Source organism: Anguilla rostrata, chromosome 4, assembly GCF_018555375.3.
Source record: "Anguilla rostrata isolate EN2019 chromosome 4, ASM1855537v3, whole genome shotgun sequence".
Lineage (NCBI taxonomy): Eukaryota > Metazoa > Chordata > Actinopteri > Anguilliformes > Anguillidae > Anguilla > Anguilla rostrata.
In genome coordinates this window covers 63,095,588-63,108,595 of record NC_057936.1, presented here as the reverse complement: position 1 = coordinate 63,108,595, position 13,008 = coordinate 63,095,588, and the positions used below count along the sequence as shown (strand labels likewise).

General features: G+C 42.0%; 2 protein-coding genes across 2 annotated transcripts in view; both read left to right on the top strand.

The window, feature by feature from the left end:
• The window catches only part of LOC135254163 (uncharacterized), a 66,594-nt gene extending 60,498 nt beyond the window's left edge, over nucleotides 1–6,096 (top strand). Inside the window, exons 10-15 of the mRNA XM_064334143.1 lie at nucleotides 2,611–2,940; nucleotides 3,328–3,633; nucleotides 4,474–4,591; nucleotides 4,911–5,020; nucleotides 5,134–5,187; nucleotides 5,296–6,096. Coding sequence (XP_064190213.1) covers nucleotides 2,611–2,940; nucleotides 3,328–3,633; nucleotides 4,474–4,591; nucleotides 4,911–5,020; nucleotides 5,134–5,187; nucleotides 5,296–5,312 — 935 coding nt within the window. The 3' untranslated portion in view covers nucleotides 5,313–6,096. The remainder of the gene's footprint in view (nucleotides 1–2,610; nucleotides 2,941–3,327; nucleotides 3,634–4,473; nucleotides 4,592–4,910; nucleotides 5,021–5,133; nucleotides 5,188–5,295) is intronic.
• Nucleotides 6,097–6,483: 387 nt separating this feature from the next.
• LOC135253924 (myelin-associated glycoprotein-like) lies at nucleotides 6,484–12,927 on the top strand. The gene is made up of 8 exons (XM_064333773.1): nucleotides 6,484–7,182; nucleotides 7,431–7,504; nucleotides 8,010–8,366; nucleotides 8,685–8,993; nucleotides 10,362–10,628; nucleotides 11,004–11,088; nucleotides 12,004–12,037; nucleotides 12,502–12,927. The coding sequence occupies exons 2-8, from the start codon at nucleotides 7,456–7,458 to the stop codon at nucleotides 12,718–12,720; spliced, it is 1,320 nt and encodes a 439-aa protein (XP_064189843.1). The 5' UTR covers nucleotides 6,484–7,182; nucleotides 7,431–7,455; the 3' UTR covers nucleotides 12,721–12,927.
• The last annotated feature ends 81 nt before the right edge of the window (nucleotides 12,928–13,008 follow it).

Below are 13,008 nucleotides of genomic sequence, written 5' to 3'. Positions count from 1 at the left end.
TGATGGTTGTTTCTTTTTTGTTTCCTTAAAAATGTTTTCATTGACTGTTGCACTGCGTAGTCTTATACTTTTATCGTTAAGGCCTTTGAAGCCAATTCCTGCAGAAAATTCCATTTCATGAAGCTGAACTGATAAAATGTAAAGTTTGTGCATTGTGTACTTGTACAAGGGAATGCATTACATTACATTACATTACATTACAATCATTTGGCTGACAGTTTTCCAGCACAGTGAACAGTAGCTGAAAATATCAGTGTTACTCTCAGGAAAACCAGAATGCACATGCTGCTACAAAGGCACATTCGCAATCACTAAAAGCAACGCAAACCCAACGAATAACAACCTACATTTTAAAAGTTTATATGTTTTTGGAACTGTCTAAAAACAATAAAAGCAGGATCATGATTCATATCCCGTATCAGTATATGTGATATTCTAAGTAAAGTCAATTACCTTTTCAAGCTTCACATAATTACATTAACTCTAAGTTTTACCAGAAAGATTATAGTTGCTATAACATTGTTCTGTAAGTGTGAACACTCACAGAAATTGCTAGTGTGTGAACACTTGCAGAAATAGCTTCAACCCCACAGGAAAATGTGTCTTGTTCTTTGTTGTGGTCGGCAGCAAGAATTAACCAAAGGAAATAATGCTGTTCTGCAGCCTCAGTTTTTAATGATAAAACTGAGAGTAGAAGGAATGGGCATCTGTTTGTGTGCGCTTTTGCACACAATATTTTCTGGGGCTGCCCCTCAAATATCATTGCATTTAAAAGTCTCAACCTGTACAGGTACTGCCTTCCAGAGAGTATGTTTTAAAATATACTGGCCTTTTTTCATGGACGCAAGAATTAGTTTGCACAGGCTGCTATATATATATATATATATATATACATTTGTTTTTTTAACCTGTAATTTAAATTTAGGCTTAATTTATGGTGCCGTTCTGTGTATAGATGCTGCTGTTACTTATCTATGTGTTGTAGATGCAGTGTGTGAAATGGATGCTCTCCATTTCATAACTGCCAGGTCACTCACACACAGCTGCATCTTATACACGAGAGGGGGCTGGACCTCCATAGCTGCACCTAGGCCTCATCTCTGGAGCCCGATTTTCAAAAATCATACGGAAACTCCTACATAACCTTTGCTCGGCTTGAATTTATGTGATTTCCAGGCTCTTTTTTATAATTATCATAAAACCCCTCCCAAATCTGGAATGTCCAATTCACAAACCATGTGCAAGACTGCACAAATACGCCCCTGCTGCTGGTGTAATTTCCTGAATGGTGGATGTTAGCTACAGTAACTATTTAGCTTTCATTGCTTTAGCTAGCATGCTAATAATGGGCAATAATGTCCAAACGCAGATCCCACATTTATCAGCACACAGTTATGCATTCTTAGCCTTGTATCCAGCAAAACGGTCAATACGTACAGATGACACCTGACCCAGAAACAGAGTGACTCTGTGGATGCACATCCACCGTTCAGGTAATGACACCGCCTCGGGAGAGTGAAGACACTCGTCTCGGGTTGTTCTCTGAAACACACGGTCCCAGCCAGCTGCTTCTTTTCACACCTCAACCACAAGCTGCGCACGCATTCCAGAGCAGGGGTGGGGGAAAGACCCATTTATACGCACGCGCAGAGAGCCAGCCACAGGCCCCTGGACAGACAATAGGGGTCGCTCAAGTAACAAACAGTGCTATCCCCGCCAGTTTAATCCCTCCCATATATCCCTTTGCCCGTATAGCCAATTGTGTGCCGCCCCTGCAGGGCTATTGGCCACTGTCAGCACAAGAGCGTGTCGGACTTGAACCGAGACCGTGGTGCTTACGCCGCTTTTACTTGTGAGCCACCCAGCAGCCAGCAAAACATACTTTTAAATTCCCCATCCGCAAACACCCATTTCCCCCAGAGTGATGTACATCTCCACTTCTGTATGTACCATTGTTCCACGTTTTTCTTGTAGCACGTTACTCTTATGTTTCTTCTGTGTCTCTAAAGGTATTAAGAGTGGGACTGCTGTTCTGTCTTATAAAAGAGATTTCAATGTTATGAGGCTACGTATAAGTAAAGGAAAAATAAAAAATGTCAGAATATTACTATCAAGGATGTGTAGGAGACCATTACCAAATGTGCTTATGTTTTAGTTTTTCATTTGTGTACTGCATTATCATTTTTAAAAATCTACGATTTAACGGAATGTTCAAGAAACATTTGAAAATTAATGAATGAATTGAATTACTAGATTATTGTAACAATTTGTTCTATATGTTGCTGTGTTAGTCCAAATTTTATTAAGACCCAATGTGTTGGTTACACTTATTGTCATGGTGTGTTTGAGTAAATAAGTGCGTTGGTGATGTTTGTACTCAGTAATAAGGGCACACCACTCACAGAGGGCTAAACACCACATTTCACCAAGACTGCTTTATGTGGACCAGGTAAGGATGGGGTGTACTTTATTCAGACAGGGGAGAAAGCAGAGAGAGTAACAGATACAGAGGATCTCAAATCAGAAGTCAGCTGCCTTATAGACTGAGTTTTACTCCATTGTGATGGTAAGATGAACCCAAACTGATGAAGTGTGTGTTTCTCTCTGCAGGTGCTGGTGCTGTGTCCACAGTGAGTAATGTAGCAGTACAGAGTGGAAGATCTGTCACCATCCCATGCCACTATGATAGAAAATATACAATGCATGTGAAATACTGGTGTTGGGGGTCACAGTGGCATGAATGTTCTTTTGTAGTGCGCACTGACTCTCCAAAAGTTGAAGGTGAAACGTCAATCACTGATGACCCCGACAATCATGTGTTCACTGTTACCATGGCGAAGCTGAAGACAGAGGACTCTGGATACTACTGGTGTGCTGTAGAGATCGGGGATAATTTGACTGTAGATGAAAGCAAATATCTGTACTTGTCTGTCACTGCAGGTAAGATGGCTTCACTTAGTGAGACCTGCTTCCCAACCTCTTAATAACAGCGTCTCCACTTTCCCCCAGTGATATCCTAGCGGTTCTAGTAGCAGCACAAAACTTATAAAAAAAAAAAGAGACAGGCATGCGAGTTTAAAAATATCTTTGCTACTCTGCAAAACCATTGGTTTATTTTGACTCTGCATAAAAAATGAGTGTGGTATATAATATATAATTCTTGCAATCCCACTCACTGTATCCATAAGAGTATGAAAATTATTTTGCTTTAGTCTGCAAATGACAGGTCATTTTGATTTCGAGATTTAGGGAGGAAATTCATAGATGCATTTTATATTTTAAAAACATATGTGCTTTATAATTTTGTTTTTATTCTGTGGTGTTCAGGCACTCCTGGACTCTGGCTTGACCAGCAGGAGGTGACCGGTGTGGAAGGGGGCCATGTCAGTGTGCAGTGTCACTATAATGAACCGAGCAGCATGAAGAAGTGGTGCAGGGCTGAGGGCTCCTGTGTGGAAGTGAATTCTGGAAGATCAGATATCAAAGACAACCGCTCTAAAAAGGTCTTCATTGTGACAATGAGGGAGCTGAACAGGGAGGACGCAGGCTGGTATTGGTGTGCTGCTGGAGAACTACAGATCCCTGTTCACATCACTGTCTCTCAGAGAACTACTATTACCACGGTCACCACATGTAAGAAACTCAAATCAAACAAACCTGTATAACAATGCATATTATCATAGAATTTTAAATGGTCTTTTCTGTCTCTCTCAGTGAGGGCATGTTGTGAATTTTTTATTCACCCATTGCTGACAGCACTCTCTTGCAGTAATGTGCAGACTGTAGGGTGTCACTGGCTTGTAGAGAGCAAGTAAGGAGGTCTGTTCTCCTTTTACATAACCAGTGTTACAACACACATACTCACACATGCGCGCACACACACACACATTTTATAAGGTATTGGTGATGTACTTTAGTTTAGTTTAGCAACACCGAATTGTCTTCATGTAATCCCAGGGTTTTGACCAAAATATTACTTCATAACTGAAACATTTAACAGTAGATCCATTGTGCAGGAGTTGTAATGTAGATGATAAAGAAACACTTACAATATCATCCAGTGGAGCAAAATGTATGGTTATCAGATAGTGACTGATTTATTTCCTTTGAAAACTTTGGAAAATTTTCCCTAATATTAGCATGGTGAACATCTCTCACATTCATGTTAGCTGGTCACAAGCCATCCACATCCTCAGCAGCCACAGGAGGACGGGCCCCTTGAGCCTGGACCCTTCTATAGAGTGCTTCCTATAGGCTACCTAGGGAGCTTTTCCTGCCACTCTTGACCTATAGGCTTGCGTTTGTAAGGGTTTAAAGACTGGGGAACAATGTGAAATACTGTGACAAATGTCCAGTAATTTATCCTAAATACAAAAGTTTTGATGTGAACATTAGAAGTGTACCATTGAGATAAATAAATAAATAAATAAATAATAGGAAACGTTTCAGACTGGGCTTTGCATTTGCTGACAGATACCACCACATCTCTTTCTCGACCCCAAGAGAACAACAAATTGACCAGGACAGCAGAAGCACCTTCAACTGTCCAGAAAACCAGTTGTCCGGAACATGGAAGCCAGCACTGTTCCAGGTGAGTTTTGTGCTCTCCCCTTAGCTTTTCCTCCTTCAGTAAGTTAGGCCAGTCTATGTCCATCCCCTCGATGTGTCAGTGAGCATCTTTCCCACTTCCTCTAAGCAGGCGGGTTGTTGACCATGAGACAGCAGCTGCACTGGAGCTCATTCAGTGCTTTTGCTGCCTGCAGATTAGAATGTGCTGAACGAGATACACTGATGTGCAACCAGAGGCTTGGAAATGAGTTCCAAAGTGCGACATTACTGAGGAGATAATACAGAAACATTATCTGTGGTGCGCTCACTGAATGACTCTCAAACCAGTCTCTTCTGTGTAGTGCACCGACGTGCATGGAACGGACTCTGGGGGCGCTACGCCACACTGGGGTTGCTTTGGTGTTCCTAATATGCTCCGCCGTCGCCTTTTGGAAGATTTGGCGATACCGCAGTAAGTCGTGTGATCCTTCTATTATTTCTTTAATCACAAGCCTTTGTGTGCCCAGTATAATTGGTTCTATTTAACGATTATTTTGTTGTGTGTTTGATGGCGTAGGGGCACAGCACTCGAGAGAGAACAGAGAAGACGTGGGACGTTACTCCATAAAAATAACACCGGTGAGCCCTGCAATCTACAGTATGACCATTGATGTAGTACTCAAAGATCGTTTGATAAAAGTACAGGATTTCCCTGTTTCCCTGTCCCTGTTTTCCCTTTTTTATTAGATGTAGAGTCACTCTGATGTCATCATCGCCAGAATCGTTCCAGCCTCAGCTTTAACACCTCAATATCTGCACCTATCACCTGCCACAGTTTCTATCCTATTTTAATTATATGATGATGATTATTAACAATGGAAATTATGTGACGAGGGCCACCCCAGGACCTTCTCGCTGGGGGGTGACAGGACTACTGCAGATCTACTGCACCACCACCCCCATCCACCGTTCTATACGTATTATAAAGTGCTTCACAATGGGAAAAAGATGACACATAAAGATGATAATAGACGATAATAAATAAAAGATAATAGTAAAAACATAATACATGAAACTCATTTTCATGAAGCTGAAAAAATATGTTTGTGCATTTTTATACAAGGGAGTACATTACATTGCATTACATTGTCTAACATTGTCTAAAAACAATAAAAGCATTATCATACCACAATCTGTGATAATCTAATTAAAGCCAATGACCTTTTCAGGCTTCACATACTTTGCAGGATTACAAAAGCTCTGAGTTTTGCCTGAAAGAGAAGCTGCTATAATATTGTTCTGTGTGAATGCTCTCACAGAAAAGGCTTCAGCCCCACAGTAAACCACATTGTGCCATTTTTGCTGTGGTGAGCAGAGAGGATTCAATCAATCATTACATTACATTACATTACAGGCATTTAGCAGACGCTCTTATCCAGAGCGACTTACACAACTTTTTACATAGCACTTTACATTGTATCCATTTATACAGCTGGATATATACTGAAGCAATGCAGGTTAAGTACCTTGCTCAAGGGTACAACGGCAGTGTCCTTACCCGGGATTCGAACCTGCGACCTTTCGGTTACAAGCGCAGTTCCTTACCCACTGTGCTACACTCCGTCCTCCAGTGGCAATCAATCAGTCAAATTTTATTTATATAGCGTATTTTACAACAGTTGTCACAATACGCTTTACAGGCAGCCCTAGCCTAAACCCCCACAGGAGCAAGCCTAAGGCAACAGTGGCAAGGAAAAACTCCCTGTGGCAGATGGGGAGAAACCTTGGAAGGAACCAGGCTCAAGGGGGAAACCCATCCTCCTCTGGTCGGCTCAGGGTGCCGACTGGTGACCAGCATGTCAGCCAGTTTATGCAGAAGATATGATAAGTGATGTGGCTCAGATGATGGGTGGGGCCAGGTGGCGGTGATGGGGAACAGCCACAGGAAATAATGCTCTTCTGTTGCTCTACTAGAATCTGGCATCACACTGTTTGCACAGAACCTTAATTCTTGCAGTCATTTTTATGCCTTTACAATCTGCTTTTCAAAACGAATAAATAGATAAATGGTGGCTATCATTTCTGTATTTTTCTACCCTTGGAGAACACTTTACAACAGGTCAATTTATTTATTTATTCATTCAAAACCACATATATATTTTATTTGAAAGTTTTGTGAAGTTTATTCTTATATTCCCTTTTCAAAGATTTTTTCCCCCAGATATTTTGCGATTAACTTTTTAAGTCTAAGGATTTGTGATCGCCTGGTATTCTGTATTAATTTATAGACATAGTAAACCACATCCTCTTCAGTCATAAGCCAGCTACAAGCTCACATCAGTTTGCCTTTGCCTATCTGTCCACAAAACCCCAACTGCCGTTTCTTTATTTAATTTTATCCTTCTACAATATTTTATTATTCTTTTCATTTCTCCTATTTTATTATACACCTTGTACATATCCGTCTGTCTGTTTTGTGTGGCTTACTGTGCGGTTGGAATGACTTTTGCTCAGAGAACGCTGGGTGAGGAAACAGAGTCGCTTCCTGTATAGTGAACGTCTAATAAAAGCATATCTATCTGCTGTGAGAGAGGGTCTGTGTGAGCCAACATTCAACTGCAGCACAGAAGGCAAGTAGACATATTTATGGTGTTCTTGTTGCAGTGGTGCCATGTATTATGGAATCATTATACACGTTTGTGTTTTCTTTAAATATTTCAACTTAGGAAAGTGAATTTTCAAAAACTATTTATATTTAATTGTGTATTATCAATTTTATGTTTCAGTTTCAGTGGAACTGTGGTAGAGTGTGCTCTTCAGTTTTAACATGCAGAGAATGCTCACCGTTGTCTTTACATTATTTACATTTGGGAAGCAGTGAGACTTTCTCATCATCCATAAGGAGATATGAATGGGGCATGGTGCTTCTTTGTCATTGGCTGTTGCCAACTGTTAGGTGAGTTTAAAAAGATTTATTATTAAATATTACTGATGCAAAGCTTCTCTCGCTGTTACGACACCAGCTGTCCTTCTATTTTTGTGTAGCGTTTTGGGTCAAATCAAGGCCACATATAGGGGTATTTGGGGGAGATATTTGTTGGGTGGGTTTGGTTGGAAGAGATACTCTGAATCCATGCAAAAGTTAGGGAACTGGTTTTTAGGTGTAAGTGTAAATGTGTGATAAGCGTGTTCTTAACCGAACATTCTAATGCTGATCTTACAATCGCCATTGGCAATTGAAAGCAACAGAGTTCTAGAACACTGATTCAGAATTTTTTTAAAAACATTCCAAAATATCTACTTTTCAGAGGGTTAGGAGGAGGAATGAGTTGCACACAGTTAAATGTCACATAACTACACTGACCAAATCTTTCCACATCAAATTCCCTGTCTCTACAGACAATGGAGACCATTTTGTGCCTGTCTTTAGGCTTTACACGGCTCTATGTTATGTTTTGAAGGTGCTCTGTGTGCTGAGTGGTCAGCCTTCATGCCTCAGACTATTGAGGCTCTGGCTGGCTCCTGTGTACTGATCCCATGTCAATTTGAAGTTCCCGAAAACGAAGTTGCCAGACTGAAAAAACCAGCCAATGGGGTGTGGAGGAAAAGGTCGCAGTGGTTTACGGGCGGTGTTGATGTATACAACTCATCACATCATCAGAACATCCTTCAAGGAGAGATCACTGGGGACCTGATACAGAAGAACTGCACCACTATCCTGGATGCCATTCCTAGCAATTACACGGACGTGTACTATTTCAGAATCGAAACTGGTTTCATGGCAACCTTTGCCAAGAGTGTCAACATAAAAGTCATAGGTAATCATGAGCTATTTCTTTTGCCTATCATTCTGATTCTTAATTATAACAAACAATCAGCCAACATAAGGAAATGCATGTATTCTATTTTATGACAACATTAAGCACATTCTCAAATTCAAAACCCACAACCAATGTATTCTTCTACAACATGCAATTTTTTATCTTTTCTTTTTATTTTATTCAATTTTCTTTTTTTGGCGCTGTTGTCAACAAAATAATTTTCACAAAACAGATAAATTAATTGGTCAAATTAATCCCAGTTAATTGGAAATAAGTGCATAACCTGCCATCCTGAGTCTGTACCATCTCCTGCAGCCTCTCCACCCAAACCCCAGGTGACCTCAGTGGGTGCAGTAATGGAGGGGACCCCGGTGAATCTGACCTGCACGGCGTCAGCCCCCTGCCCTCGGCTCCCCCCAGCCCTGACCTGGTCCCCCCCCGAACTGGGGCGCGGCGCGAGCGCTCTACTGGGGAATCCGGACGGGACCCGATCCGCGTCTTCCACGCTGAGCTTCGTGGCCTCGCGTCTCCACCGCGGGCGGATTGCGTGCAGCGCTGACTACCCCCTGCAGCTAGGGGGCGGTAGCGAGCGAGCAGAGGAGGCCGTCACGCTCAATGTCCTGTGTAAGAGGCCTGACCCGAGCTGTACACATTACACTCTACTCTACAAAGCAGGGCCCTTACTAGAGCTACACATCGCAGCCAGAATGATTTTCTGTTAAGATTAAACTTTATGGAGGGGCTTCAATAGGGTCCTATGGTGGGTTTGAACAAATCCAAATGTGACCACAGATAGAATGCATTAGTCACTGGTAGCCAAACGCATCTCGCTAATGTGTCATTCCTCTTTTTGATTTGTTTCAAATTTCATTTGACCCAAACTGAAGACAAGACTTAATATTGATGAAAATATAAATGTGATATTTAAAATAAGCATTCATTTGTAGGCAATTGTAGGCAGTGATATCGATGATAGGAAATATCACACCTCCTTTTGCACCTTCACCCAGATGGCAGGAAGTGCAAAGTATATTTCAGAGGCCATGGGTCAGAAGAGGCAATTTTATTTTCAGCAAAGGAGGGAGTGGATATCAGCCACACAATATGATATGTTTCGTCATTGTGTGCTCAAAACATTTACTAAGATACATGGGGGATTTTTGATGTTGCAACAGGAACTGGTGAAACAGGCAGAATCTGATACAGGTACACTGGGAAAACAAAGAAACACATGTTTGTTGGATATATTGAGGCTGATTATATTAATGCAATGCAATAATTGAATGTTTATGCTGCAAACATGCAAGTAACACAAATATATCCTAGTTTCGCTGATTTAGCCTAACTGATTACTAAAGTTGTTTTAATTTGATTGATTTGAATTTCTCTCTCTCTCTCTCTCACCTAACCCTACCCACTCAATCACTCACTCATTCATCCTCTCACTCACTCACTCACTCACTCACACATTCACTCTCACTCGTCCCCTCACTCACTCACTCATCCTCTCACCTATTCACCCTCTCAACTCACTCACACACTCACTCTCCCTTTCACTCACTCACTCACACACTCACTCACTCTCCCACTCGCTCACTCACTCACTCACAAACTCACTCATCCTCTCACCTATTCACCCTCTCAACTCACTCACACACTCACTCTCCCTTTCACTCACTCACTCACACACTCACTCACTCTCCCACTCGCTCACTCACTCACTCACAAACTCACTCATCCTTTCACCTATACACCCTCTCAACTCACTCACACACTCACTCTCTCTCTCACTCACTCACTCACACACATACTCACACACTCACTCACTCACACATTCACACTCTCACTCACCCCCTCACCCACTCACTCACTCATCCTCTCACCTATTCACCCTCTCAACTCACTCACACACTCACTCACTCACTCACTCATCCTCTCACCTATTCACCCTCTCACTCACACACTTACTCACTTCCATGCTCACTCACTCAGACTCCCCAAAGGGCACCTCTGCTACAGTGAGTCCCTCTGAACTGGTTCCCGAGGGCACCACCGTCAGCCTGAACTGCACTAGCGATGCCAACCCGCAGGTGGCGCACTACTCCTGGTTCCGAGTGAAGGATGGGAAGGTGACAGCGGTGGGGTGGGAGAGGAACCTCACCCTGGTCATGACTGAGAACCACACGGGCCTGTACCACTGCGAGGCCCAAAATGAGCACGGGAGGCAGAACTCCACCGCGGTACAGCTGCGTGTGCAGGGTCAGTGTGGGAGCGCTTCACTTCAGTCCATGTTCCAGATTTCTAGAGGGTTCCGGGTTTTACTCAGTGCAGTTAATAGAGCTGCTTTAGTCATCCTGCTTTTTTGACACAGACACCAGGTTTCGCTCAGGGAGAGGGGGCTTGAGGTGACAGGATTTGGGAATTTGGATTAGTGAAGTACCAAACAGCACTGGAGCCAAAGCCATGGACTACCATTATGCGGTTATTATTTGAGCTCATATGTATATTTAATAAAACATAAACGAAATAACATTGAAGATAGTACAGTCCTGCTGTTTGGTCGTGATGACCCTGATCCCTCTGTGATATTTCTGAAGAGCTGTATGGTGCACTGAGTATCTTTTGTTTGCATAGGTGCAGGTGCGGCACTGTGGATTTGGGGGACGATGGGGGGAGGGTTCCTACTGCTTTCCAGTCTGTTGATCTTGTGCATCTGTAGGTAAGTCAAATTAATTCAACGCAATAACATAAATTATAGCCCAATAGGGCTGAAAATCTGGCGATCTGTGAGTGGATACTGATTGCTACCTTCTCGTCTCCCTTCTTGTGGTCACTGAAGGGGGAGGCATGATCATAATTTGAATTTTTTTTTTTTTTACATGTATTGAAGGACAAATTACCAGCTAATATTAATCACCCTCTTAGGCCAGAAACAGCTACTGTATGTATGCCCTTAAAAATAAATATGCTGTAGCTATTCACATCCCAGGAATGTCAATCGAACTGACTAATTTATTTTTAATTTACTGTGCAGTATGAACTGTGTGTCAAGTAATTCCAATTGAAAGAGGTTCCATTTTACATGATTGCATTACAAACTGCAGTTGCAATCAGACGAATGAAATCAGTTGTCTCCCATTTGCTGAGGGTGTGAAAACCTGAAAGCATTTGTGTCAAATGGATATTTACTGACAGCAAATGGCAACAAGCCAAGCCTCCATTGTGTTAAAATAAGTTTAACCATACAATTATGGTAGAGCACATAATCAACAGCTTTAAATAATTTAGAGATTGGCTATGACAAAAACCAGCGTACACAGTGGTGTCCCAGGACCAGGGCTGAGAAACACTGATCTAGATAATTCCTTCAGCTTCATTGTGCAACAGTGACTCCTCTGGTAGAGCCTGGTAGTGCATAACAGAATAATGAATATTAATTTGCCAGAAGTTTCTGATGTGATTGGACGGCGCTACACCAAAATTGAAGATAAATATTAAAAATAGGAAGCCACAAAATTGTTTAAATATGTATGCATTTTAGTCCAAAAATGAACTACTCTCAGCAACTTAAATTAATTTTATGTTTCTTTACATGAGTTTTAATAGTTAATAACACAAACCATATGTCTTTCAGGCAGCGAAAGTTACCAGACCCTGTTGTCATGAAGGTAGGAAAACACACATGCACACACACACCAGACATTTTGATGTCATGCCCATCTTCAGAGTAGATACACTCTTGCAAGCTTGTGGCCATATTCAATTAATTCAGTGCTGCCCTAAGCATATGCCTGTACTGCATGAAGACGATACTGTGGGTGAATTTTACTGTGAATTTTACGATGCTGTGGGTGATATTTTTATTTCAGTTGTCTATATAAGGCACTAATAAACTTCTAATAAAAACAAAAGACAGTCAAGCTTCCCGCTGAATAAGAGAACCATTCTCTGCAAGTATGAAAAAAAAAGATTGCTATTTATTTTTGTGCTGAAGTCCAGGAAGAGGTTATACAAAAAGCATGCGTCTAAAGCATAAATAACTAAACGCATTTACAACAATAAAGCTTGCTTTTTTTTTTTTACTCCTGTTTCTCAAACCCGCACGTTTGTTTCAACATTGATGTCTCCACAGGTGCAAGGCGAAGACGACTCTCCGGTGTATGAAAACATAAGCACAGTGACGAAGCTGGGTTTCGCAGAGAACCAGCCCAGAAAAGATCTGGACGAGGCTGTGTACAGCAACCGTAGAACGCTGAATCCAAGCGGGACTGTCTGCATGAGCAACCCGTCTGGCACAGCGGAGAGGGATGACCAGCTGTCCGCAAACTGCTTCACTCCCTCCAGGCCATAGCTTGGCGCTCGAGTCAGAAGAGCCCGTCTGTGATGCGACTGATGTTTTCCGACATCACCAAGCAACCGAGTCTCCTCCTATTTTTTACAGTCTCTGGTCTCCTCCCAGTTCCCTGTACTTAGTAATGGACACTACTGCTTTACTTACCTTGTATGAACCTGCATAGAAATGTTTCTTTGAACTCCATCACGTACCGCCAACTTCAACAGATGCACGCGTTTACCAGGAAAATCATTTGTTTCGTTGCCAATGTGGACACCCTCCCAAGGTCAGTTCCCTGTGTCTCTT

Bases quoted from the DNA above. Each gene is read 5' to 3' on its own strand.
- LOC135253924 (XM_064333773.1), top strand. From the start codon at position 7,456: ATGAATGGGGCATGGTGCTTCTTTGTCATTGGCTGTTGCCAACTGTTA. The intron at 7,505-8,009 runs GTGAGTTTAAAA...TATGTTTTGAAG, and splicing joins TGGCTGTTGCCAACTGTTAG to GTGCTCTGTGTGCTGAGTGG. The intron at 11,089-12,003 runs GTAAGTCAAATT...TATGTCTTTCAG, and splicing joins TTGATCTTGTGCATCTGTAG to GCAGCGAAAGTTACCAGACC.